At 46.1% G+C, this 26,139-nt stretch overlaps 1 protein-coding gene across 2 annotated transcripts in view; it reads left to right on the top strand.

Annotated features, from left to right (window-relative positions):
- The window catches only part of LOC119460517 (katanin p60 ATPase-containing subunit A-like 1), a 169,377-nt gene that overhangs the window by 131,542 nt on the left and 11,696 nt on the right, over positions 1-26,139 (top strand). The window contains exons 7-9 of one of the 2 annotated variants that reach the window (XM_037721437.2): positions 11,583-11,709; positions 11,769-11,894; positions 18,082-18,208. In XM_037721437.2, coding sequence (XP_037577365.1) covers positions 11,583-11,709; positions 11,769-11,894; positions 18,082-18,208 — 380 coding nt within the window. Of the gene's footprint in view, positions 1-11,582; positions 11,710-11,768; positions 11,897-18,059; positions 18,209-26,139 lie in introns of both variants that reach the window. The other variant, XM_049672298.1, reaches the window with a different exon arrangement.

Here is a 26,139-nt window from a genome sequence, read left to right as displayed (position 1 = left end):
CCGCCAATCTGCAGTGAAATAGACAAGCAGTACAAGCTGTCTACCATAGCCTCCGAAATCTTCCCATCTCAGAGGCCATGTGTCGTCGTCCCGCCTATCTTCCGACATTATCGATAGGTGGCGCTCGCATCTCGGGGAAAATTTCCCTTGTTAGGCTTATGTGCGATCAAAACGAGAAGCGCTCTCGAAAATTCCTCAAGGTTATCCAAAATACTCTGTCGTCGAAGCGGCCTGAGACTAAGCAAAAGCCGTTTACACAGTGATTTGCTACGAATGAAGTGAACTCTACAAAAACAACGCGAAATTCAGTTTGAAGCGGACGGCCAGGAGTGCCGCCATGTTGTACGTAAATTACGTAAAGCACGCAAACTCGGTAACGTTAAATCTGAGAAATAGCATGCGCACGGTAAACAGTATGGGTCATTTAGTGTTCTGCACATGCGCATTTCGATCCCGCTATTCCGCTAAGCCCGTTATTACGGTAAACACGCTAAACTAAAACTGTCTAGTGTACTTTGTGCGTGTTGTAAATAAACTTGACTTCAGTAACATGCACCAACTAGCCCAACAAAAAGTTCTGCTTGAAACTTGACTTCACTTGACTTGCTTTACATTTTTCGTAAGTTTTCGCCAGTAGTACTTCTGCTTGATCCTCGCCAAGCTACACATGAAACCAAGGTGTTTCATGTGTATGATGTTTTGTCGTGGCATGCAGGTAAAATGTCCTCATGGAGTGCAGCCGGGACAACGAGCAGGTACATGTTTTCGGTAGGATGTAAGTTTCACTTGTAGAGCACATCATTATGAAGAGAAAAAGTTGACAAGTGATGCGCGAACTGTCACAGTGGTTGCAGGAGGCGTCCTTCGAGACATTCAATCAGTGTTTGCAGCTGTGGATCGTTGTATTGCTGTTGAACAAGGTTAAAAGATGTAAGAGCAAGCCACCATCCTCTTCAGTATCTTTGGAGTGGTTTTGACGTGGGCGTAGGAAAGACTGTTGCACTTCAGTGTGCTTCTTGCTGGACTTATGGACAATTGTTGCATCAAATTCCTCTAACCAAAAGCTCCATCTTGTGAGAAGGCTAGAAGGATCCTTGAGATCTGCCAAACAGCAGAGAGTGGCAGTCGTTGACGACTCTGAAGGGGCGTTCATACAAGTATGGCCGGAACTTGTGGTTGTGGAACAGTTTTGCGTTGATGTCGTCCAGTCCAGATGCCGATGACAACTTGATCTTTTCGATGAGGGATGAGGTACCTTCAACAGAAACGCTGATTTCAGGCATGGAAGACGTGATACGACATGAAAACATAGGTAAGGAAATGTCTACTTCTTTAGTGAAGACACATGAAAAGGCCTTGTTAAAATCATCGGCACATTCAGCGTCTGAAATAACCTCTCCAGAGTCATTAGTAAGAGTTGTCGAAACTACTGCTTGGGGGTTAATTATCTGCCAAAACTTGCGGGGTTTATTAGTTAACATATTAGGCAAATCGTTGTTAAAGAAAGCGAATTTGGCGTTACGAATTCCTGTGAGATAAGCTTTTTCAGCTGCAAGTCCCAGTTTGGGCGCCCCCTTTAAGTTTGACATTCCGGAATAAATGTTTTTTCTTGTTATCTAGGCGGTGCAAAATTTTGTTAAACCATGGTTTTTGGCTGTCTACATGGATAGTAGCTTTAGGGATGAACATGTGTGTTAGCTCGGTTAGTTTCTGCTTAAAAGTAAGCCAGTTTTCCTGAACAGAACAATGGTAAAAATTGGCCTCATATGTCAGTAAAAAGGTGCAAAGTTCATTATTTATGGCATCATAATTACCCTTATCGTATAAGGTTATTGTTTTCTTGTGCGAGGGATTTGCAGTAGGGCAAAAACTGAAATATACACGAATTACTTTATGGTCACTAATTTCCTGGAGATAGTGAATCGAAGACAGGCTATCGGGATGAATTGTCAGTATTAAATCCAAAGTGTTAGAGGAATCGCAAGTGACATGCGTTGGCTGAGTTACTAACTGCGTTAGGTTATAGTTAAGGCAAACATCGATAAAATCTCTAGCTTCAGTTGTGTTAGCCATTGCAGTTTTTTCGCTCCAATTAATACCAGGAAAATTGAAATCTCCAAAAAGAACGAGATCGGCTTTAGGATATATCAAGGTAAGCTGGTTTAGATTAGTATTAAGTGTGCAAGAAAAGTTGAGATTCTTATATGGGCGCCTATAGCAAAGACCCAATAATACTGATTGGGGTAAAGCTTGAAATAATACCCATAAAATTTCTAAGTTGGAGTCAGTGTTAACTACAGAACATGGTAATTGTTTACTGACTGCAATGAGAACACCGCCCCCGCGAGTGCCTTTGCGGTCTTTCCAATAGACATTGAAATTTGGTAAATCGGCGAGTACTTTTGCGTCAGCAACATCACTTGATAGCCATGTTTCGGTTAGTATCAGAATACTGCTATCTGAAGACTTGACAAGATGAGACAGGTGATCACGTTTCGGTATGAAACTTCGAATGTTAGTGAAGATAACGGAAAAAGATAGGTTAGCTTTTGGTCTAGGGTGAAAACTGGCGATAACTGCTTGACGCTGATATGGTTGCTACTGGATTTCTTGCACTGTTTTTGAGGTTTCATTGAATAGATAGTGTTTCGAGCCGATGTGCAGTGTTTTTTAGCGCAGGGAAAATGGAACAGATTTCTGTCTTGCAAATTTGACCAAGTGACTTCTAGCATTCTCAACCCTGCGTAAAAAATCCTCACCTATGCTGTAGGGCGTTCCTTTCAACTTACGTCTGTTTGAAAGGAGCCCGTCTTTTGTTTTGTTGAACTCGAATTTCGCTATTATCGGCCTACATCTCCCGCCTGTGTGGCGGCCTAAGCGATGCACACGGTCGATTTCTTTAGGGTTAATATCTATACCTAAGTGGTCACGGCAATGTCGAATGATTATTTGCTCAGAATTTGCATACGATTCAGATGGCTTAGCGTCTGGAAGGCCGTAGAAAATTAGATTGTTACGTTGCGGCCTGTTTTCGACGTCATCCAAACGTGCCTCAATATCATCTGTTAGGCGTGCTGTTTGAACGGTGTTATTTTTGATAAGTTCTAGTTCGGCTTGGAGGGATGGCAGAGAATGGTAATGTTTTTCAATATAGGCCATTCTCTTAGTTAGGTCAGATAGGGTTTGCTCTTTTGTTACGAGTTGGTGCTTTGGTCCGTGCACTTCGCTTATTAGCGTTGACTGGCCCGCGGAAAGTTTTTGTAGTTCCACGGGAATAGGATCAGGGCCGGGGTTTGGACTCTACGTTTCCGATAACAAAACTAACAACAACTGAACAACCGGAGAACACTCAACAACAGTCACACAGCAGCAACTTGGGCTTGGTAGCTGCAGCAAGAAGTAATTACTAGTCTTCTTAGTAAATAGGGATTCTGATACACCAACCTGCATAGCAAGAAGTAGCGGGTTTGTAGGTGATGACACGAAGCAGCCACCAAGCCCATGAAGCGCAGCCGACAGTTGCAGCTTATTTATAGTTGGCAGCGTAGCTGATGTTGGTGACGATGGCTCTGTCCATCCACCATCCAGGGCCAGGCTCAGCGGCAGTGGGGACAGGAAGGCAGACAGTGGCAGGTCGAAGCTTGACACGTTGACGGTTGTCAGCTGGATAGTGGGCGGAGCAAAGTCGTAGCACAGCAATCCACAGGCCGGTGATGTGTCAGCAGAAGCAGTCACACCGGCAGCAAGGAGCAGATGAGCGAGGACGGCAGATAGCATCTGCATAGCAAGAAGTACCGGGTTTGTAGGTGACGACGCGAAGCAGCCACCATGCTTTTCTTATTTCTTGGCTTGTAGGAATTAGATGCGGAAGCATGAAGGTAGCAGTGACCATGTTGTGGTAGCTAATGCCAGGAAGGACGCACACTTTTTACACAATGTTTGGGTCATTAGTAAATATCAAGTCTAGAATATTGTGTCTGCATTTAGGCAAACAAACGTATTGCTCAAGGCCGTATTTAATGGTTACATGATTAACTGGCAAGGAAGCTCCTACTCGTGGTGCCTGTTCATCCCATTGTATGTTTGGTAGGTTGAAGTCACCTGCAAGGATGATGCGTTCATCGAGAAGAGTGGCCAGAATAGAGTCTAACAAGCTGTCTAGTTCACCCTTGGCTCCAGGTGGGCGATAGAATGAACCCAGAGCACAGAATAACATAAACATGAGCGCCGACTTCGCTGCCACACACCGCATTCGCTCGGGACAAACCGTGCTACACGGACGCTGGGGGTCTAGTTCATTCCTTTGCTCTCTCCCTCCACTCCTCTTCACGCTTTCACACATGCTTTCTTTTTCCTTTGTGCTGCCAGCCGACTGTTCTCATCCCGTAGCACCATCTGCCAAGGTGCGTGGAAATCACTCAACAGCTTGCTTCCATGCGCGCATGCACTGAGTGGCGGTGGACGACGTCGCGGAACGGGCAGGGCGGCACACGTAAAGCGTGTCATCTGCTAGAAACGTAGGCCCTCGGCCGTCTCAATTTGACAGCAATCAAATACAAAAAAATATATGTGCACAAATAAAAAAAGCGCAAATAAGCACATGGTACTGCTTTTCTGCACATATGGGAAACATTTTTACATGTCTTTAGAGGAAACAGACGATAAATAATGCTGTACAAAAATACGCAACAGAAGTACTTGTTTTTCACTCCTGAACGTCTGCGCGGAAGCGAATGGTTGAAATTTTCGTGGTCCTTGCTTTGTTTACCATGTCTGTAGTAAATACAGTGGAATCTCGATGATACGATCACGGCTAATACGAATATCCGGATGATACGAATTTTTCTGCGGTCCCGGCCGAGCCCCATTACTTTGCAACGTGCTAGAGAACGGTTGTTACGAATCGATTTTCGACCCGCGTCGGTTGATACGAATAAACGCCACCCCACCGACGGCCGCGCAAGAGAACAGCGCGCAGTCACGTGCGTTTTCCCTTTCTCTTTTGGTGCGGAGGCGCGGACGCGGCGCCGGACAGCGTGGAAGCCGCGACTGGGCGCGAGGAGTTTGAAGCGGTGGCGCTGTTGTTGCTTTTGTGCTTCTTGTTTCTTCGCTCACTGCGGCGGCCGCGCTTCCCCACTCGCGGCTGCCGCAGCAAGCGAAGGTTCGTGCGGTCTATCGCTTCAACGGAAACAGAGCGGCATAAGCACAGCGCATACAAAGGTCAAAGCCGTGTGGAGATCGCTTTCAAGATATGGTGCGCGCGACAACACTGACAGCCGGCACAGGACGCAAAGTACAAGAACGCATTTGTTGGCAGAGTAGGAGCCGCCCCCCCCCCCCTCCCTCCCTCCCTCCCTCCCGCGCTACCTTCCCGCTTTGCTCCTTTCGCGTGGGGAAATTGCGTCGCCAGTTACCCTTGCGCTCGGTTGCAAGCATTTGGCGCCGCAGCACAGCGTCGCCCCCCCCCCCCCCTCCCTCCCTCCCTTCCATACCCCCACGGCCTTTCGCGACTTCCGTTGTGCGTTCGCTGTCCGTGAAGGCACGCGTCCCCCGCGCGCTTTCGCTCACACATACGGCGCGCAGTGACGAATCGCCCTTGGACTCGTGCTCCATGTCTCGTGCTCCTCCTCCGCATCGCCCTCGTTGATCTCCTCTCCCATCGGTGGGCGCACCTCGTGCTCGCTACCGCCCTTATCGGCGAGATTTTCCCGCGGAAGCCGTAATTTCGTCTAACGCGGCTGCACTGTAAGCGGCATGCGTATACATGGAGTTCTATGGGAGGGTAAACGGGAGTCGGAAAAGACCGCGTTGTAGCCAGTTCGGCACTATAAACGGTTACGTTATAAGTGGTCTATACTGTAAATGCTTTTTACGTACGTTTGCCTGAGTTAGTTCACCTCTCGACTCTTCAATTTAGCTTGTTTTAATTGTGTTTCGATGATACCAATTTCGGCTAATACGAATTTTTTTCGTGACCCCGTGAGATTCGTATCATCGAGATTCCACTGTATATTCATGCCTGATGGAACAAGCTATCTTGATACTTGCGTGTGAAAAGACAGGACAGCAGGACAGCGTTGTGTTCCCAGCTGTAAATCTGGGTATGGCAAAAGACACGAGAAGTTTTCGCTCTCTGCGGCACCATCTGATCTTCAGTTACTGCACCAGTGGCAACAAAAAATTCCTGAAAGTAAGCGAGCGCTTAAAACAGTGGACAAAATATGTGCACGAGACTTCGAGAAGCACCTTATTTCTGATAGTAAAATAACGCCTTTGCCATTTCGCCTGCATTAACATTTTGCCTGCGGCAGAAAGGATGTTCCACATCCGCCCCTAGGTTTGTGAGTGGTGGCGCTGGCTAACACTCCCAGGGTTAGTTCTAGTTGTAAAACATAAATACCCCAGAAAGCGGATGGGAAAACGGCTCCGCGGTAGCTCAGTGGTGAGAGCATCGCATGCGTAATGCGAAGACGTGGGTTCGTTCCCAACCTCCGGACAGTTGTTTTTTCAATCTGTTTTCATTTTCCATTTATTTATTATTTCTTTAATTCAATTAGTAAGTACGCGTAATTTCCCCTATGTTGTTCTTGGTATCAATGTTTGTTGGCTTCTTATGATATGATTAATAAAAATCTGGCCCCTCGGTACCCTTTCTTCTCGTTCATTACATAACGAGGGCTTGAATCCGGCAACATTAATGCCTTCTGATAGCATGTGTGGGTTTATTGACCAGTTGCCATCAGCCAAAAAGATCACGTACTCGTGTTGCCTGCGACAGAAATGATGTTCCACATACGCCCCTATGTTTGTGAGTGGTGGCGCTGGCTAACACTCCCAGGGTTAGTTCTAGTTGTAAAACATAAATACCCCAGAAAGCGGATGGGAAAACGGCTCCGCGGTAGCTCAATGGTGAGAGCATCGCATGCGTAATGCGAAGACGTGGGTTCGTTCCCAACCTTCGGACAGTTGTTTTTCAATCTGTTTTCATTTTCCATTTATTTATCATTTCTTTAATTCAATTAGTAAGTACGAGTAATTTCCCCTATGTTGTTCTTAGTGTCAATGTTTGTTGGCTTCTTATGATATTATTTTTGATAGGTATTTCAGCGAGCAAAAAGGCGATGTCCTACTAGATGTAAAGAAAGTGCCTTGACTTTGAAACGGAGCCGTTCCTTCAATTTTTGAAGGAAGCCTGGCGCAGCTCAATGATGCTGAATGCCAGGAGAAACCAGAAGATGCCAGTGCGGGTAAGCGGGAGGAGCTCAATTTGTCTACAACTACACACAGTGCAGGCGCCTTTCCTTGTCCAGAGACATGCTGTATTAAAAATTCTCAGCCTTGCCTTCGAGAAGGTTCTGCCAGTTATGGAGACACATAATCTGAGGTTCCCTAGTGAAATTCATAAGCAGGAAACACTGGCAGGAATTCCGCATGATTATGTTTTAATGAGAATGCGGCAATTTTGCTCGCAAGAGAACCGGGCAACACAAAAAGCATTGTGAGAAAAAAAACAGGCGAAGCATCTTAGCACTTGATGCATGCTCAGATAAAAAGAGTGATAAACAGCACCTTTGCATTAAAAGCGTCTTTTCGCTGTCATCTGTCATTGCTTGAGACGGCACGAACTGCTGTTATATCTCCTTCCCCTTTTCCTAGCTTTATTGCGATAGCAATTATATGGACACTTCAACTGGATTTCTGCCGTCGGCGTCGCCGTCTCCATGAGGTTCCGTATAGATTCCAAGGGCAATACGGTGAGCGAAAGCGCGCAGGGGACGCGCGCTATCATGGAGGGCGAACCCCCCGCGCGCTATCGTGGAGAGCGAACGGACGACGGAAAGCAAACGCGACCGTCCCGCGAAAGGCCGTTGGGGTATGGGAGGGAGGGAGGCGGGGCCGCGCTCTGCTCCGGCGCCAAAGGCGTATCTTGCCACTCAATCTCCCACGCAAAAGCAAGAAACAGGAAGAGGGGGGAGGGGGGGGGGCAGCTTCTCCTCTGCCAACACCTTTTCTTTCCCGGCAGTCGCCCGCACCGTCTCTTATCTCCACACGGCTCTGACCTTTGTATGGGCTGTGCATTTGCCGCTCAGTTTCCGTTGAAGCGATAGACCGCACGAACTTGCGCTTGCTGCCAGCGTTTTGACAGTCGTTGGCTGCGGTCATTCAGTGTGATCTATTCATGTTTGCTTGTGAGCGCTGACACCACGATTGTTAATTCAGTTAGTAAGCCAATGTGTCCAAGTTTATACAGCCGATAAAACTACTATCCCTACCCCGAATAGCTCTCTACTAATTTGCTATCGCAATTGATGCTTCGCCTTTCGGGCGAAACTGCAACATTTTTTATTTCCGTCTTGATTTCTGTACTTCGTTTATTTTCTGTTCCTGTGCCTTGTATAGTTTTATGTAGCCCACCTCACAAATGCCCTGCATTTCACCTGTATAAAATAAATGAAATAAAATGCATACCTGCCAAGTCTCCCGGATTACCCGGGAGACTCCCTGATTTGGACCATTTCTTCCGGTTGTACGGTTGACGGGAAAATCTCGCGGAAATTGCAGTGTGTCCCGTTTCTATCCGCGTCCAGCACTTTGTCAGGCCACATTGGCAAAAAGAATCCAACCCAGTCCAATCCAATTGGAAGTTCATTGCGCAAAACATTTAAGAAAGTAGTAGGGAAAACCCTATATATGCGCTATTTCATTAACCCCTTAAGTGCTCTATTTTTTTGCCAATTTCCGAACCAAAAGTGCCTATTTTTTTTATTGCTGATTTCAAATCTGATTGTACTAAAAAGCAGCTAGCCGATGTTGAAAAAATATTTGAACCACATACTTAGTCAAATCAACACAATAAAGTTTATTTCGGAACAATACATAGGAGACCAGCTGCCTGCTGCTAATATAAATAAAAACCTTATAAAAACAGTTGCAGACGTCACATATTTGTTCCCTTGTGTAGGCTAAGTACCCTTGGGCTATTTCACTCGGGAAGCTTCGGGACTGTGTGGAAAATTTCGAAACATCGAATAACGCAAAGCGGCTTGTTGCAGCTCCTGCACCAAAAGCGAGTTTCCTTTCTCAACTTTTTCCCGTTTTCTCCTCGCTTCCGACAGCAAATGAAGCATTTTCTTGTTGGCGCTGCTTTGGTTTCGCTCGGCGGGATGTAAGAAGCAAAGTGCCTTTCCTTCAGACGCACAGCGTCAAGCACATCAGACGGTCGGCCGCGCTTTGTCTTTTTTGAAGGATCAAGGTACCTAGTCAGGATCGCCTCAATTAGGGTGAGGCGGTAGTCAAGGTGGCTCATCTTCCCTCCGTATATATTCCATAAGGTCATCTGACGATGCCAAGTTGAAAGTCTTGCCTGGAATGGCCAAGAAGGGAAAGCGAGGAGGCTTCACAGGAGGATTGTCCATATCAAGCAGCATCCACTGGCGAGCACTCGCGATGTTCGCTTCCGAGCTGTCTTCATCATCACCGGAGGAGCTGCTCAATTCACCGTCATCGCTGTCATCACTTCCGGACACAAGATAAACATCTGCATCCGAATCATCATCACTCGAAGAAGATGACAAAAATGAAAAGCTTCTTTTTCGCGTTGACGGACCAGCTATGCATGGGTCGCCGCCACCGCACGCCATCTTTTCATACAAAAACCGCGCTCCTACCGCAGAACAAAACTAAATGATCGAGTAAATGCTGCCATCTGGCGGATTACACGCAATTTAAGCCGTAGACGAGCGCTTCTCGTCCAGAACGCTAGAGGGGTGTACCTATTCCGCTAGGACGAGCTCTGCTCGTCCAAAGCAGTTTGGGGACAGTTTGGGCAGGACGAGCTCAGCTCGTCCAAAGCACTTAAGGGGTTAACCGCGGAGCCGCTCCTTATGCTGACGGGGTTGTTGGGTGCTCTAGTGGCCCTAGTCTCATTAAGCTAGCGAGTGAATGCCGCATTCCGCAACTAGCAACACTCGATTCTGCATCATTCTCCTCGGCGTCAGCCGCTCTGGCATTGCTTAGGCCTACAGTCAGTCATGGCTTTAAAATCAAGGAGCGTTAGCACAAAAAGTATCTTCGAGTATTTTTAATGTAGTGCTGAGCCGAAATGACGCTGGCTATTTTGTTGATACCACAGAGCAATGCAGAGTGCGAGCGGCAATTTAACATCAAGAAAAATACAAGGACGCAGTGTCGCTCGTCCAAAGCGCTGGGAAATGTCATCCTCACAAAATGTGAAAGAAATGGAATTTCTTACAATCAAACATTATCTGAAGAATTTTTGAACATCCGTCATCGTTGCTTAGTGGCTTTGGCATTGCGCTGCTAAGCATGAGTTCGCGGGATAAAATCTCGGCCGTGGCGGCAACATTTGTTGGGGGTGAAATGCAAAAACGCCCGTGTGCCATCCATTGGGTGGACGTTAAAGAACCCCAACTGGTGGAAATTGATCCAGAGTTCCTCACTACAGCGTGCCTCATAATCAGATGGTGGTTGTGGGACTTAAGACCAGAGAATTTAATTTTAAAGAATTTTTGAAGGCAAAATTAGCAACAACAAATGCTTGCAAAAGTGAGACCTTGATCTTCATGTGGTCATTTGTATGTCTGTAAATAAAATTGTAATGAAGTTCTCATGTCAGTACTTGAAAATATAGACGTCGTGGGGTGCCGGGGGGGGGGGGGGGGGGATTGTGTAACCGACTGCTGGAATAGACAGTCTAGCGGGAATAGGACGTTGGTTTACCCAGCACCTACCAGTTTGTCGTGAGAGGAAACAGCAAAACAGTCAGGTCGGAAGAAACGGCTTTTAACTATTCCATAGCAGCCACCACTAACTTTTTCGTCCTCGTCATGTGATACTGAAATAGAGCATGGCAATATACATACTGCAATCTATCTTTCAGAAACCATCGAATCCATTCTAGAATGGAAGAGTGTAGATTGAGGTGAGGAATTTTAAGTAGTAAGCGATTATGAGGAACCTTGTCGAAAGCGTTTTCAAAATCAAGGAAAAGCATGTTGACAGAAACATTTGACTCAACAGAGGAATTCAAATTGTTGTTTCGGACCAGTCACTAGCCATTTATACATATGGGCCAAATACCATGCAATATTATGCGAGGGCCGTGCTTTTTTTTTTTTTCCATGAATTTGGGATCAAATTTTTTTCGTGCAGCCCATACACAAGAATATACTAAATTTATATCTGCTTTGAAAAATCAGCATGCCTGCCATCGTGTATGGCCAAGGTTCTGGCAAAGTAAAATGTGTGTGGATGAATTGCTGCCTTTGTGAAAATCATTTAACAAGTGCTCGAGAGCGTTATGTGTTGGCAATGTTTCAAATAGACCACTCGTACATGGGCAACATTTTAAATTATGTGGTTTAATTACATCATCATCAGCCTATTTATGTCCGCTGCAGGATGAAGATTTAATTACAGGCAACTGAAATTCTTATTGCAACTGCTTGTAACAAGCAGCTTTGCTGGAAATTTGGTTGTGATTCTGCAAGGTTGCACAAGTCTGCTGCTGTTGAGGGTGCCACCAACCTGTACTGTTAACAGGAGAAAACATTGTTTTCCAGGCCCGGTTCCATGCCCCGAGCACCATCTTCGTTGATGAAATTGATTCCCTGTGTTCACGAAGAGGCTCCGACTCTGAGCACGAGGCCAGCCGGCGTGTAAAATCGGAGCTGCTTATCCAGATGGATGGTAGGTTTTAGTCTACTCCATGCATTGTGTGAAGTGCCAGTGCCGCTTATGTGGTGCAGGCATCACGAACAATGAGGACCCGGCCAAGGTGGTGATGGTGTTGGCGGCCACCAACTTTCCCTGGGACATTGACGAGGCACTGCGTAGGAGGCTCGAGAAGCGCATCTACATTCCCCTGCCCAACAGTGTGAGCTCTCTCCTGTGGCCTCTCAGAAATAGGTGCATGGCATGGCTGCTGGGCTAGTTGGTAATGCGCACTGTATCTTCATCGCTTCCATCCGTCCTGCATGCCGTATCGTACATAATTCATTAAAACATTCCAAAATCTCCGCAGAACGTTTAGTAAATGCTCAAGTGTAATTGTTTTGCTCATCAATCGTGCATCCCAATTCGTCATTTGGTTATAGGAAAAAGAAAAGTAACTGAATGAAGGGTTCTCAAACTGAGTTCTATTTTAATAAGGCTTCGCCAGTGCCCAAAAGGACCCCGACATCATTTCATCATCTTATTCATTTCAGCATTCCTCGACTTCGTCTTTCGCCCCACATTTGGTTATTGCCTTAATAATTTTTGCTTCTCGCATAGACTTTTCCGCTATTATGCCTAGCTCTTCAGGCAGCATAACTAGTCACCAAACCGGACACCTTCGCCAACATGCGCTCCGTGCCGCCGCCACCACTGTGTCCGCCATTACTGCTGCCACCAAGCTGTGATGTAGTCCACGGTAGAACGGCCGCCGGTAGTCGAGGAACGGATGAATAGCAGCGAGGCCTGGAAGATAATTCACTTTATTCTTGTGAAAACACGCTTTTTGTGCGTTTTCTGACCTATCACATTGGTGTAAATATAAAAAGAAAAGCGAGTGTCGGCGAGCGTGGAAATCTGTTCTGAAAATGGAAACGCGAACAAAAGGGAAACACTGCAGACATAATACAACATAGGAGGGTGGGGGACACTATAACCAGTGTTAAATGTGTGTGGATGAAGTGCTCAAAAGCATTATATGCGAGCAAGGTTTCAGGTGGGCCAATTGCCTGCGAGCTACATTTTAAAGAAGAAATTAACTTTATTATAACGTGAAAAGATTAATGCGGTTGGGGCCCTTAGTCCAGGGCCCCAATGGCTGCCGCCACCGCTCTTGCTCGTCGTTTCAGGTTTTAAAGTATGTGATTTAAATGCAAGTAACTGAAGTTCTTATTGGGACTGCTCAAAAGAAACAGTTTCACTTAAAATTGGGTTGTGATTCTGCACGGTTGTCTGCTGTCTTTTTTATTTTGTTGTAAATGCTTGAATAATCATTTATGAACATACTTCACATGTCATAAATCCTACTGGAGCATCCATGAGGGGATGATTTGAACTTCCAACATGTATAGCGCTCTAATAAAACATTTAGATCTAGTTCAAATTATATTTGTGGTTAGACCAACTATGTTAGTTTAGTTTATTTTATATATTTTATTTACAAAATACCGCAGGCCCAAACTAGGGCCCATGCAGGAACGGTATCAAAAGGTTTGCACAAGCAGTGGTAAAAACATCAAACAGAATTCATCACAGATCATGAAGAGAGGAAAAAAAAGTAATGTATACATATAACATGACACATCAATGAGCACCTTATGGCCGTGAAAACAATGATAAACATTGCAACTTTAGGGAAAACAGTCCTAGAGTTTGCGGCAAGAAAGAAAGAAAAAAAAAAGCAAGAAGAAAACTAAAAGAAAAGCGCTTCGTGTTATGACGTTAATGCATCGAATGAGTCATTGTTCTGAAGCATACATAGCAGCAAAGCGTTCCAGTCTTTAATCGTTTGTGGAAAAAATGAAAACTTGAATGTGTTAGTACGTGTTCTAAATTGTGTTATCGATTCAGCATGACAATTTCGAGTTAGTCGTGACATCAGAGGTCGGATGTACGGAGCAGGGTCTAATACGAGATGGTTATTTTTCAAGTGAAAAAGAAACTTTAATCTCAGAATTTTGTGACGTAGCTTAAGTTCCTGGATATTATTTTGTGGCGTCATAAAAGTTGGGGAGTCCGTCATGCAGTATTTAGAAAGGATAAACCGAATGGATCAACTAGACCAACTAGCCCAAGAGACAATCCTTCTGAAGTATACTTGTGGTTATCTGTCTACCAAGCATTATTTCAAGCTATAATTGAAAGCTTGTTGAGATTGGAAAATGGCTTGCAGAGGCCGTCTCCTTTTCATCTTTGATTACCAACATACAAATGGGTCTGTGAATGAGACGTTTTAATTTACTGCTTTCACATAATTATTTCATTGTTTATGCGAGTTCTGCAAAAGTCCTACTTGTAAATTAGACGTGCGAATCCTCAGGTCCCATGACCGCCGCACGCGCAGCGAACGTCGCGTCAGACGCATGCGCGCCAGGGAGAGTTGGGAGAGGGGAATAGTTCCTTCCGCGGGCGGCGCACGGGAATCGCAAGCGCTATCAGCGCCACCGGGTGGGTCACGTGAGATCCCACTTGCATCGCCCGGGTCTCTTTGGTCCCCAACAAGCGGCGATAGCGGAAGTCTCCGCCGCCGCTCCCGTATTACCGCACGTGGTTAGTCAACCGCGTTCTTGCCGCGGCAAACGCCGCGGCCTGCCCGTATTCCCCAGTTGGTAAGTCCGAAGCCCTTCTTTACCTAGTGTATTATTCTCTTCGAGGGAACCCTCAGCGATGTCAACTATAGCTAGCTGGCCTGCTCGAAGTGTTAGTTGCAGTCGTAATAAATGCTTTCCGAGTGTACACGTGGTTGTCGTCTATTGTTTCCTCGAGCTTGTACCGGACCGCGGTTGATGCGCAGGCATGCGCCAACCGCAGGGCTCGGTGTGTCGAGGCAGGGAGCAGTGGGCATCCCCCCGTATCCCGACATTTGGCGTTCCCAACGTGGGGCAAGCTCTTGGAAAATGTGACGACGATTGGTTCGGTGCGAGGAAGGCTTTTTGTCCGAACCAGCGTTAGGCCTCACCCAAAGGCGTGATTGCTAGCTAGATTGGGCATGTGCTTTCTTGAGTGCGAGTTAACGCTGCACCAGTGCCACCGAACTCGTGTAGATGTAGATTTGCAGCAAGTTTTCTCCTAAGAGTACGCCCGAAGCGAGTGAGTGCAGCATCCGACGCGGTGGTCGATTCTCCCTGTACATATGTAAATAGCCTCTTTCTGTATCTTTGGCTCTGGGAACCGGGCGCCAGAAACGCCGGCTAGGACGTCAGCGGGGCGCAGTCCCAGGAGTCGGCTCGGAAGCTGCGGGTTAAGCAGTGAGCGGGGACCACTTAGCTAGGCCTGCATCTCCTCACGGCGGCTCGTTGGAACCCTTTATGGGTCTTTTGTGGCATTGGTATCTGTTATGGACGCGATTAGGCCTAAGGCTTTACGGAGCTGCCGGTCGCAAGTTCGAAGACGACCATGCCGTGACATTTAGCGGCTGCAAAGGGATTCGCTAGTTTTACTATACTCGCCCGAGCGGAGAAACCTTGTTCGAAATAGAAAGCTTATTTTGTTCAGATGAACTCAATATTTTGCGGGCGGAATAACCGAAATCTCGGGGGACCATAGGGCGCTTTGTTAATACGAGCATCGCCCATTTTCACGCTGGATCGGACCGGAAAAATTCGGTCGAAGCGAATAACTTCATTCAAACAAACTAGATTGTTGTTGTTTTTTCGTTGCCGCATAAAGCTATGCGGTACACTCTAAAAATAGTTGCACCCTTTGGGGCGTATTTTTGCCACAGAACAATAATCGTCATCGGACTTGCGTGGCTTTCCTTTCTTTAACGCTGTACACCCGGCACTTCTCGGTCACGAACGACAAGAGCATTATCAGCGTGACACAGCTTTCTCGACAGGAAAGTAGCAAGTGCAAAGTTTTCAAGATAGGAAACGCAAGCAAGACAGATGACGATTATTGTTGTGTGGCAAAAATGCACCCCAATGGGTGCAACTGTTTTTAGAGTGTAGACGGGGACGGTTCAGCATCATGTCAGACGGCCGACGCTGCGGCGGCCTCTACTGCCTTCATTCTAAGTGTTTGTGGAGTGCATTTGAGCGACTTTGCAGAACGAGTGAAGCCGCCTGGACTTGCTATTGCTGTTATCGTCACGTTCCTGCCTGCTGTCCCGGCCTCAAATTGCAGCGGAGGCCCACCATCACGCACTCCCACGAGGATGCGTCGGTGCGAGGTGCATCGTGCCGGCGCGCGCGCCGCTTCGAGAAAGTCCTTACCCGCTGTTTCCGGGTGGACATTGCAGCGCGCATCTTGAGGGCAAGCCCCCGTCATCGTTAACCACTGTGACAGCTTCCATATCTGGGCGGCCGCCACACAGGACTGTGCTGCCTATCAACGTGGATTCTACCAATCCCTGCCGGAGTTTGCCATCGCATCTGCCCGGATATTTTGTCAATGCCGTCATTCGAGCCATTTCTCCGCCGTAGGGCAACATTTAAGGGTGGAGGGATGTGAGAATCCTCGGGTTCCATAACCGCCACACGCGCAGCGAACGTCGCGTCAGACACATGCGCGCCAGGGAGAGTTGGGAGAGGGAAAAGTTTCCTTCCGCGGGCGGCGCACAGGAATCGCAAGCGCTATCAGTGCCACCGGGTGGGTCACGTGAGATCCCGCTGACATCGCCTGGGTCTCTTTGGTCCCCAACAAGCGGCGACGGCGGAAGTCTCCGCCGCCGCTCCCGTATTACCGCACGTGGTTAGTCAACCGCGTTCTTGCCGCGGCAATTGCCGTGGCCGCCCGTATTCCCCAGTTGTCAAGTCGGAAGCCCTTCTCTACCTAGTGTATTATTCTCTTCGAGGGAACCCTCAGCGATGTCAGCTATAGCTAGCTGGCCTGCTCGAAGTGTTAGTTGCAGTCGTAATAAATGCTTTCTGAGTGTACATGTGGTTGTCTATTGTTTCCTCGAGCTTGTACCGGACCACGGTTGATGCGCAGGCATGCGCCAACCGCGGGGCTCGGTGTGTCGAGGCAGAGGGCCGTCGGCATCCCCCCATATCCCAACAACGTGTATGATTTAGAGTGGTGCATAATATATCAATTTTGTTTGCTTTAAATGTCGACATTAAAAGACAACGGACGCTGTTGTCTGTCAGTCCCTGCCTTGTTTACTACTTGAGAGGCATGCAGTGCCAACTAGCCCTAGACAGGGTGCACACAGGTCCTTGAAGTTCTTGAAAACCCTTGAAATTTTTTTCTTTTTTATCTGGCTTGCTTCAACTTCGAGGTTGGTCAAAAACCATAAGTTACTGGCCACAATGAGGCTAGAGCGTCTCGACCTCCTCAGAAAAAAAGACAAGTTGCACCAGCATGCTCATTTGTAACAAAAATGCAGTTACATGAATCGAACATGAATCTTAAGAGTTGAATTTAGTAGTATTTCACTTTTTATTTTGGCTACACCATGAGCTGGATTTATTGGCAACCCACTAAGAAAAGGTACAGCCTCATAACCTGAGCGTTGTCTGTTGGCCACAGTGTGCTTTGTTTATATTTGGTCCGTGTTCACTCCGGTGCTGAAGCAACTGCTCCGATGCTGAAGCAACTGGTGACTTCATGCACATGGTGAAATCAAACAGCCTGAGAAAGACCACAAAAGCTAAGGCTGAAGAACTAGGCAGCGTTAAGATGCAAATAGAAAACAAACTGAAAGACCTGTCCTGAGCTTCAGAATTTCATCTGGTCGAATGAAACTGTATGTGCAATTAGTGAAATCACTTTCCTTTGTACTCTGTAATAAAATTTAACATGTGTGAACTAGTGTAGTATTCTCCAAATTTTTTTAGAGGTCCTTGAAAAGTCCTTGAAATTTTTTCTTGGGGACCTGTACAAACCCTGAGCCCAGTGCCAAGTAATTTGTCCACCTCAAGGGTTCAGAATTACTTTCTGCAAAGCAGCACCTTATGCCACCTAGTAACATTTTGAATGTAACATTCATTACATGTTAAAGCACCCCAGACGTTAGAAATTAATGTGGAGCCCTCCACTGAAAGCGTCTCTCATAGCCCACTGTGCAGCCTCAAGAAATTCAGTTTTTCAGTTTTTTCTTTTGTGCCATCATTCCACTAACAACACTAGTCCTCTGCATGGTGTGGTATAGAATGCCTTGCTCCCCTGCACAATGCAATCGCTCATCGACCTTGGGTGCATTTTGTTCTGTGTTGGCATCTTTATGTGGGCCATTGCCTTGCCTACAAAATCCTCTGTATTCCTCACACATACCGTAATTTTGCATCTACTTCATCTCTCTCAGTTTGTCTACTGAGCCATCCATGACACAAATCTGGGGTGTAGGAATGACAACTTTCTGGGGCATGTCTGTGGCCTGACAGTGTGTTCCGTGTGTTTCCCGAGGTGCTGGGAGAGAGGCACTGCTGAGGATCAACCTCAAGGACGTCGAGGTCTGCCCTGGGCTGGACATCAACGTCATTGCGGAGCGGCTCGAAGGCTATTCTGGTGCCGACATTACAAACGTCTGCAGGTGAGCCCACATACATGCGAGTCGTGTCGTGGTTGTTTAGCTCAAAACCCGTCCGCTTTCTGTGCCCGCCATTGCTGCTTCTAAACGCTACATTTCATTAGCAGTGCCAATTTCCGAGATAACTAATGATTTATGCCACGCAGTGCAGCACCATGCAGCACGAAAAACAAAACATTGTCAACTCTAATGTTGGAAACAATGTCTATTGCACATTGTACAATTAACGTAATAATGCACGAATGCAGTGCTTTGGCCACTTGGAAAAACACCAACAGTGGCCCGGTCAGTCATCATGTAGATCCAAGGTATGATGAAGAAAGGCCCAACTGCTGTAGAGGGACTTGGGCTGCTTGGAAGCAATTCTGCAGCGAGAATAGATCTTGTTTGCGCACCTCTGCGCATGACTGTGGGTAGCGATTTTTATTTTTTGTTTGTTTCGGTGCCTACCAACAGCACAAGCGCCTGGCGGCAGAACACTAGTGCATAGAAACACATAAACATAGTGAAATATAATCGCAGAACTTAATTTCCAGCAATAATGCATACTAAAGTAAATGTACAGAGTGTGGTTTTGTATAGGGAAATTAACAAACTAGAAATACCTAGTAAGCGCATTTTCACCAAGCATGTTGTGTGGGAACTTTACACAGACACTCAGTTGAAAACAACTCTGTCAGATGAACTGGCATTGTACATCTGCTGCAGCCATGTCATGGAGCAAGTTAGAGAAATATCAAGATAAAGTACGTCGGGGCACCTGCTGTTTTACGGTGACGGAACTAAACTGCAACGATTTTAGTAATTCAGAGCAATCAATCAGCCCATGCAAAGAAAGCCTACTTATGTCAGCTAACAGGCTTGAGTAGTCATAGTATGGGCATCGGTGAATATATCTGTCATAGTAAGTGCGAACAAATCGACGCTGGATGGGTTCTATTAAGTTACGTTGGTGGGTGCTATAATAGAATTCCACACCATAGATGCAAATTCTAGTCGCAGTCTGACTAGCGCCCAAAACTTCTTTTTAAACATTCAGGATGGTGAACTTCTTGTTTGTCGAGATATTAATCCTAAATGCCTTCACAATACAGGATACATAAAATCCAGGATACATAAAATCCAGGATGCAGGCGAAAATCCAACCTTGAATTTGCATAAGCCCCAAGGTCACGAACATCAAGCACATGAAGAATTCCATCACCAGACAATGTGTAATTAAAATTTGTCTGCACACGCCTTCTGGTGAAAGACACCACGTTAATTTGGAGTCTGTTAGCAAAGCCCAAACAGGTTGGCACGAAATGTTATCCATATAAGACGTACCCGATATCCTGCTTTTTCGTGTCTTGTCAAACGATGACAGAACGCCAACTCATCAATGTCGCAGGTGGGCGATGTGATCGCTGCGAGCAGGCATCGTCCAGCAATCGCTTTCGGGAATACAATCACTTACGCACAATTTCACATCTTCGCATCAGAAGCATCGAAGGCCATTTGTTGCGCTATGCAAAGTAAGCTCGGCCCAGTTACTATAAACGTAACTACAGGGGAACCTCATTGATACGATTCTGCATAATAGGTTTTTACTGTATTTTCCTGTGTAAAAGTCGTGGTTTCTTTCTGAATTTTTCGTCGATGCATCTTATAGCACGGTGCGACTTATATACGGGTGTTTTTTACTGCCATCAAAATTGCATTGGCTGCTAAGGCCACGCGCAGCGCACTGGGTTGACCTCCTCTGCCACTTAATTGCTACGGGTTCTGTACGCGCCACCAAGGTACCGGGTTCTCAACATCGAGTTCTCGAGCACCGTGCGAGAAGGATGGAGCAACAACGCAAGCGGCGGCAGGCCGACCGCAAGTCGACCGAGCCTGAAGTCGTCGCGCATCTACAGATCGCTTGCAAGATACAGCGCACCGCTGTGCAAACTACGCAATTGCTACCAGAGTACAAGGCACCCCCTCTACCTCCCACGCTGCCTTCCTGCTTTCCTCCCTTGTGCGTGATTCGGCTCACCGTCGCATGCTTTCACTCGCACATACAGCATACGGCGCGCGAGGACAATGTTATTGCCCTTGGACTTTAATCGGAATTTGTTGTGATGGATGGAACATCGCGGTGACGACGACGGCAGAAATGTGCCATTAGTGTCCATATCATTGCTATTGCAATGGCATCCATATACGCTTGCGCGTGACCCGCGTACACGAAGTGACACATCGCTGTATTTTTTTTTTTTTTTTAATTGCTAACCGAACGAACAGGTGCGTCTTATACACCGGCACGACTTATATACCTTTTTTCCAGAAAAACTGCCATTTTGAGGGGGGGTGACTTACAGACCGGAACATAAGGTATTTCTTTTCCCGATGATGCGATTTTCGGATGATATTCTTTATTTTCCAGTTCCCATGACGAATGTATCAAGATTCCACTGTATATATTTTCAAGCTGGCAATGCATAAGTGGGCTGACTACAAAGAGCGCACACTGGCCCCACCGGCTGCTGCCATGCTGGTAGCATGTTTATGCTTATCCTGCGGCAAGCTGTCCCGGCGTTAGATTTTGTAAACTTCAGGAAGCTTCAGGTTGCCTTCGGATCCCAGCCCACGTGACTTCCTATCAGGACCGGAACTAGCTGGCTGCCAGCGGGCTGCCTGTATGCTGAAAATTGAAGAGGCCCAGTAACTTAGGAACTTGGAAATCAAGATATGCACTAGTCTACTCTTATTTAAGGCAAGTCCGAATTGGTATTTCAAGTACCAATGAGGTTCTCAGTTTAATAGGGTGCCTGTGTTTTATGGCAATCTCTTATTGCATAGAAAGTCTTGCTTTCTACTTTTCCTCCAAAGTGCAGAAGGGCTTCCCCATCTTTACAGCAGGTGGGTTATCGTAAGGCCAACTGCGCGACTCCGCTCTGTGTGTAGCTATCATTGGTGTCGTTTCATTGTCAGGCTCGGTGTTATTTGCCATCTGTTAAAGGTTCTTAAATTGGGAGTGTCATAGCAAATATGTATGATGCTTCCTCCCCACCCCCCACCTCCTTTTCCACCCGCCTCGTCCATCCACCATCCGCGTGAATGTATGCAGCCAGGCAGTCAGCACTAGAGCACCGCACGGGCCCGGGCCGTCCAAAGCGTTTATCGGCGGGCTCGGGCTTGAGGCCGCGGGCCCGGGCCGGGCTCGGGCTTGAGGCCGCGGGCCCGGGCCGGGCTCGGGCTTGAGGCCGCGGGCCCCGGCCAGGCTCGGGCTTGAGGCCGCCGGCCCGGGCCGGGCTCGGGCTTGAGGCCGCAGGCCCGGGCCGGACTCGGGCTTGAAGCCACTGGCCCGGGCTAGATTCGGGCCCGCTCATTGAAGGGCCTAAGTAGGCCTTCGAGCACACGCGACCGTTATGCATGGCATGGTTCAATGCATTCTGTGCCAAGCTGAAGTGACACGTGCAAGATTACTGTCATCATCATCATGATCAGCCTATATTTATGTCCACTGCAGGACGAAGGCCTCTCCCTGCGATCTCCAATTAACCCTGTCTTGCGCTAGCTGATTCCAATTTGCGCCTGCGAATTTCCTAACTTCATCACCCCAGCTAGTTTTCTGCCGTCCTGGACTGCGCTTCCCTTCTCTTGGTATCCATTCTGTAGCTCTAATGGTCCATCGGTTATCCATCCTACGCATTACATGGCCTGCCCAGCTCTATTTTTCCCGCTTAATGTCAACTAGAATATCGGTTATCCCCATTTGTTCTCAGATCCACACCGCTCTCTTGACTGTATATCTTATCAGATGACTATATCTTATCAAAGAAAATAATAAAACGGATGAAGTTCTCATTTTTAACAGCGGAGCTGCTTCAACCGGGCCTAATGTGTCCGCTGAGTCCAAAAATGTGGGCTGATCCTGTCAGCAATGCAAAAAGGGTCCAAGCGCAATGGCACATACACCTGTGAACTAGCGAAGCTGAGCCTGGATAAGTTTAGCTGAGAATGGTGGGGACTAATTGCCTATCGATAGGCAATTGATAGCCAATCAATAGCTAGTCGATAATCTATCAATAATCAATAAATTCCCGAAAATGCTGGGGATGACTTAGTAGTGCTTAGCCTAGCCCAAACACGTGGCCAATACCTTACGATAGCCAATCGACAGCCAAAATAACTAATCAATAATCAATCAATGAATAAATTCCGGGAAATGCTGGGGATGATTTGGTAGTGCTTAGTCTATCCCAAAAGCCAGGACTAGCTAGGTGCCCATCATCTCCGCTGTCTCTTTAGCATTGCGCCGCCAGTGCAAGCTACGCAAATTTTTTTCTTTTCCGCAAAAACAAACATTGTTTCTGCGTAAGGAAAAATAAATTATACAAAGAACCACTCCTCAAACCATTTCCATGTTACCGCTTTTGCGATCGCACTATTACCAGTGTCGATACTATGGCATTATATTGGTGCTAAGGCCAGTTACTTTAGTGCTTCAATGCATAAAACAGCGTTTTCCTCAAAAAGTTAACTGGAACGCCCATGCATTTCTTATGACACTTCGAAAATTAATATCTCGAAACTAGTTCAGTCCTGAGAATTCGTTCCAAGTGAATACGCCTTGTGAACTCAACGGCTATAATTCGTAGATTGAAAGATGTAACGTAATATAATTAATTAAAAAGTTAATTCGCATAGTTATGTTAAATATTCCATTAGGCGTTTTGACCATCCATTAGGCCATCCATGTCAGAATTAGCTTGGAACTACATAAAACAATTAGCCTCCTTAGAGCGTCGTCGCATTAATGCGAACACAAGAAATCCTGAGATATGGTCAATTCCATACTTCAGAAGACTCTATAAGCATCAGTCGCTAATACATTACCTATCATTCACTTTGAACAGATACAAAAATGGCGGTAATTTCAGTAAGAAAGAACTCAGCTGACACTTTGGTCGCTTGTAATGTATCTGATGTGATTATTATTCTGCCTTTGTGTATGGTTCTGAGTATGTAATGTAAATCCTGTTTCGTTTTCTTAGCAAATGTTGATCTCGTAAAATTTAGTCTCATGCTATGTTGTATAGCTGGTGTTGCGTTGTTTTGTATAGCTAGTATTGTTATTGTAGTGTTGTTTAAAATGCATTCTGTTAAAGCTTTTTCCAATTCTGTTAACTGGCCATGCCACAAATATTCTTTGTCTTTCTGTTCATAGCTATTTCGTCTATGAGGAATTCCAGCGATAGCTGGAAATATATGTGAATTATTGTGCATGTGTGCACACTGTTTGCTGTATTATTGCCTTGCCTGGTCTTTTGGGTCACGTCAAGCTACATATGTAGCTTTTAGTCCACAATGACCGTCCAGCATGTAAGCTGGACAATAAATTGATGATTGATTTCGTCGGACACTTTAAAAATTATTGTCTCGAAACTGGTTTAGTGCTGAGAATTCGTTCCAAGTGGATACGCCTTGCGAACTCGGCGGCTATAATTCGTAGATTGAAAGATGTGCCGTAAAATATTTAATGAAAAAGTTAATTAGAGTAATTATGTTAATTCTTCAATTAGGCGTTTTGATTTCTCGTGGAAGTAATGGCCACCTCATCAAGTAGTTTAGATCAAGGATTTTAACTGTGCTATCTGCCACAGGCAATCTTTAAAATTTTGGTTCAGCTAAAGTGAAACACCCTGTATATTTGCATGCTAAATGACATCATAGAACCATATCATACAAATCAAGGTAAGTGCATGCGCACCACCAGAAAAATGGTAGCACAGGCAATGGGCCGAATTACTGATGTTCCCGTGGGAGAAACAAAGATTTCAGCCTTTTATTGCTTATATACTGCAGCTGATTAAACCTCGAGAAGGTGAGGCTGACAGATACGGTACAATCTGTAAGTAAAAAAAAAAGAATTTTTTTCTTACAGGCCGGGCCTTGTCATGCACACGCAGGCCCTAGCTAAGCTTAGTAATGAAAGCCCGGACCCGGGTCGGGCCCGGGCTGGTCTCGCTCATGAACGCCCGGGCCGGGCTCGAGCTTTGTATTACGGGCCCAGGCTGGGCTCGGGCCTCGTAAAGCGGGCCCGTGCAGTGCTCTAGTCAGCACACTAGTCAAATGACACTTTCATGCCCGCCGTGTAAATTCAAAGCCAGTCTTGTGGTAGGTTGCACAAAGCTACAAAATGTAACAGATGTGCGTCTACAAATGGCATCAGAAATGAGAGGCCACTGTGTGGTGTGGCGCAAAGATGGCGGCCAACTGTGAGCAACTTTGTTGCCATCTCGTACGCTCAACTTTCTTTTGCGAGGCAATTTGTCGGTTTTCCAATTGCATGTGGCTGCTGGGAATATATCTGTGTGGATTCAGCACCAAACTATAACTTTAGTCGCTGACACCCGACAAAGCAATGCCGATTAGCCCTAATTGTGAGCAGTGTGTGTGGTCGTGACGAAACTTCGCCACTGGCCAGTGTAGCCAGCGAGCAGTCGTGGAATTATTGCCGCTAATATGACCTTATGGTTGGCTCATCAGTGATCTGTCCTGAGATCATGCATACAGGTTAGATAGATGGCTGTTTAAGGGGCGTTAATCTCGTCGTCGCGTATCCAACACGATCTGCATGCCTTCTGGCGGCTGATTGGCCCAGTTTTCGCATATACTTTCACACTTTCTGCATTACGCCCCGCTTTTGTTGCCGTTCCCTCTGACTTCGTTTCAATTGGTGCTGTCGACACGTACCTGCACATCCAGGAGCAGATAAGGCAGAAGTGTTCACACAGCCTAAGTCTGCAACGGCATTAGGCAGGGCAGCCGATCCGTGTTGCGAATGGCAGTCCTATAGCACCGGAAACAACGAAGTAAGGCACTCGCTTGCATGACATCAAGCACAAGAGGCTCAGCAGCGCATGCGGCACTGTATGGGTCTCTACACTGAATATTCAAAAGATCGAATAGTAAATATTCAATAGTAAATATTCAGGTATTCACACACCTTTAGTAGCCACACATGATATTGCTGAAGACACTTTTATTTAGAATATTATTTAGAATCTGTAGTGGTCATTTTGATATTTTCATTGCTTTGGCTATATGCGACATACAATGCCTTCGGGGTCAGCCCACTTTGTTATAACACTAGCTCGCCAGGGTCGGCCATGACCATGGAGCGTACAGGGAATGACGGCAGTGGAACAACGATGGCAGTACGACAATGGGATGATGATTCTGAAATGATGACGATGGTATAAAGACAACCTTGGTATATATAAAAAAACAGGTATATAGCTTGGTGTATATATATATATATATATATATATATATATATATATATATATATATATATATATAAGGACAAAACATGAAAAATGATGGTATAAACATGAATTGATGGTGATGGTATAAAGGCAACCTTAGTATATATAAAAAGACAGGCATATAGCTTGGTATATATATAAGGACAAAACATGAAAATGTCCAACTAAAGAAATCAGATAGAATTCGCTGAACTGTCAAAACTGATCAACAAGAAGAAAGTAAGGGATATTCGAAATTACAACATGGGAAAGATTGAGGAAGCCATAAAATATGGACGCAGCATTAAATCAGTAAGAAGAAAGCTTAGCATAGGACAACGCAAGATGTATGCACTGAAAGATAAGCATAGTAATATCATCAGCAATTTCAATGACATAGTAAAAGCAGCGGAAGAATTCTATACTGACCTGTACAGTGCCCAAAACAGCCAAGCTACTTTCATTCAAAATAGGGATGAACCGGATACAGAGGCTCCTTCTGTAACTAGCGATGAAGTTAGAAGGGCCTTGAAAGACATGACCAGGGGAAAAGCTGCTGGAGAAGATGGAATAACAGTAGATTTAATCAAAGATGGAGGAGATGTCATGCTTGAAAAGCTTGCGGCCCTTTATACGCAATGCATCACGACTTCA

The sequence above is a fragment of the Dermacentor silvarum genome, chromosome 8 (genome assembly GCF_013339745.2).
Source record: "Dermacentor silvarum isolate Dsil-2018 chromosome 8, BIME_Dsil_1.4, whole genome shotgun sequence".
NCBI classification, from domain to species: Eukaryota; Metazoa; Arthropoda; class Arachnida; order Ixodida; family Ixodidae; genus Dermacentor; species Dermacentor silvarum.
The sequence above is the reverse complement of the archived record's forward strand: the minus strand, read 5'-3'. Positions and strand labels throughout refer to the sequence as shown.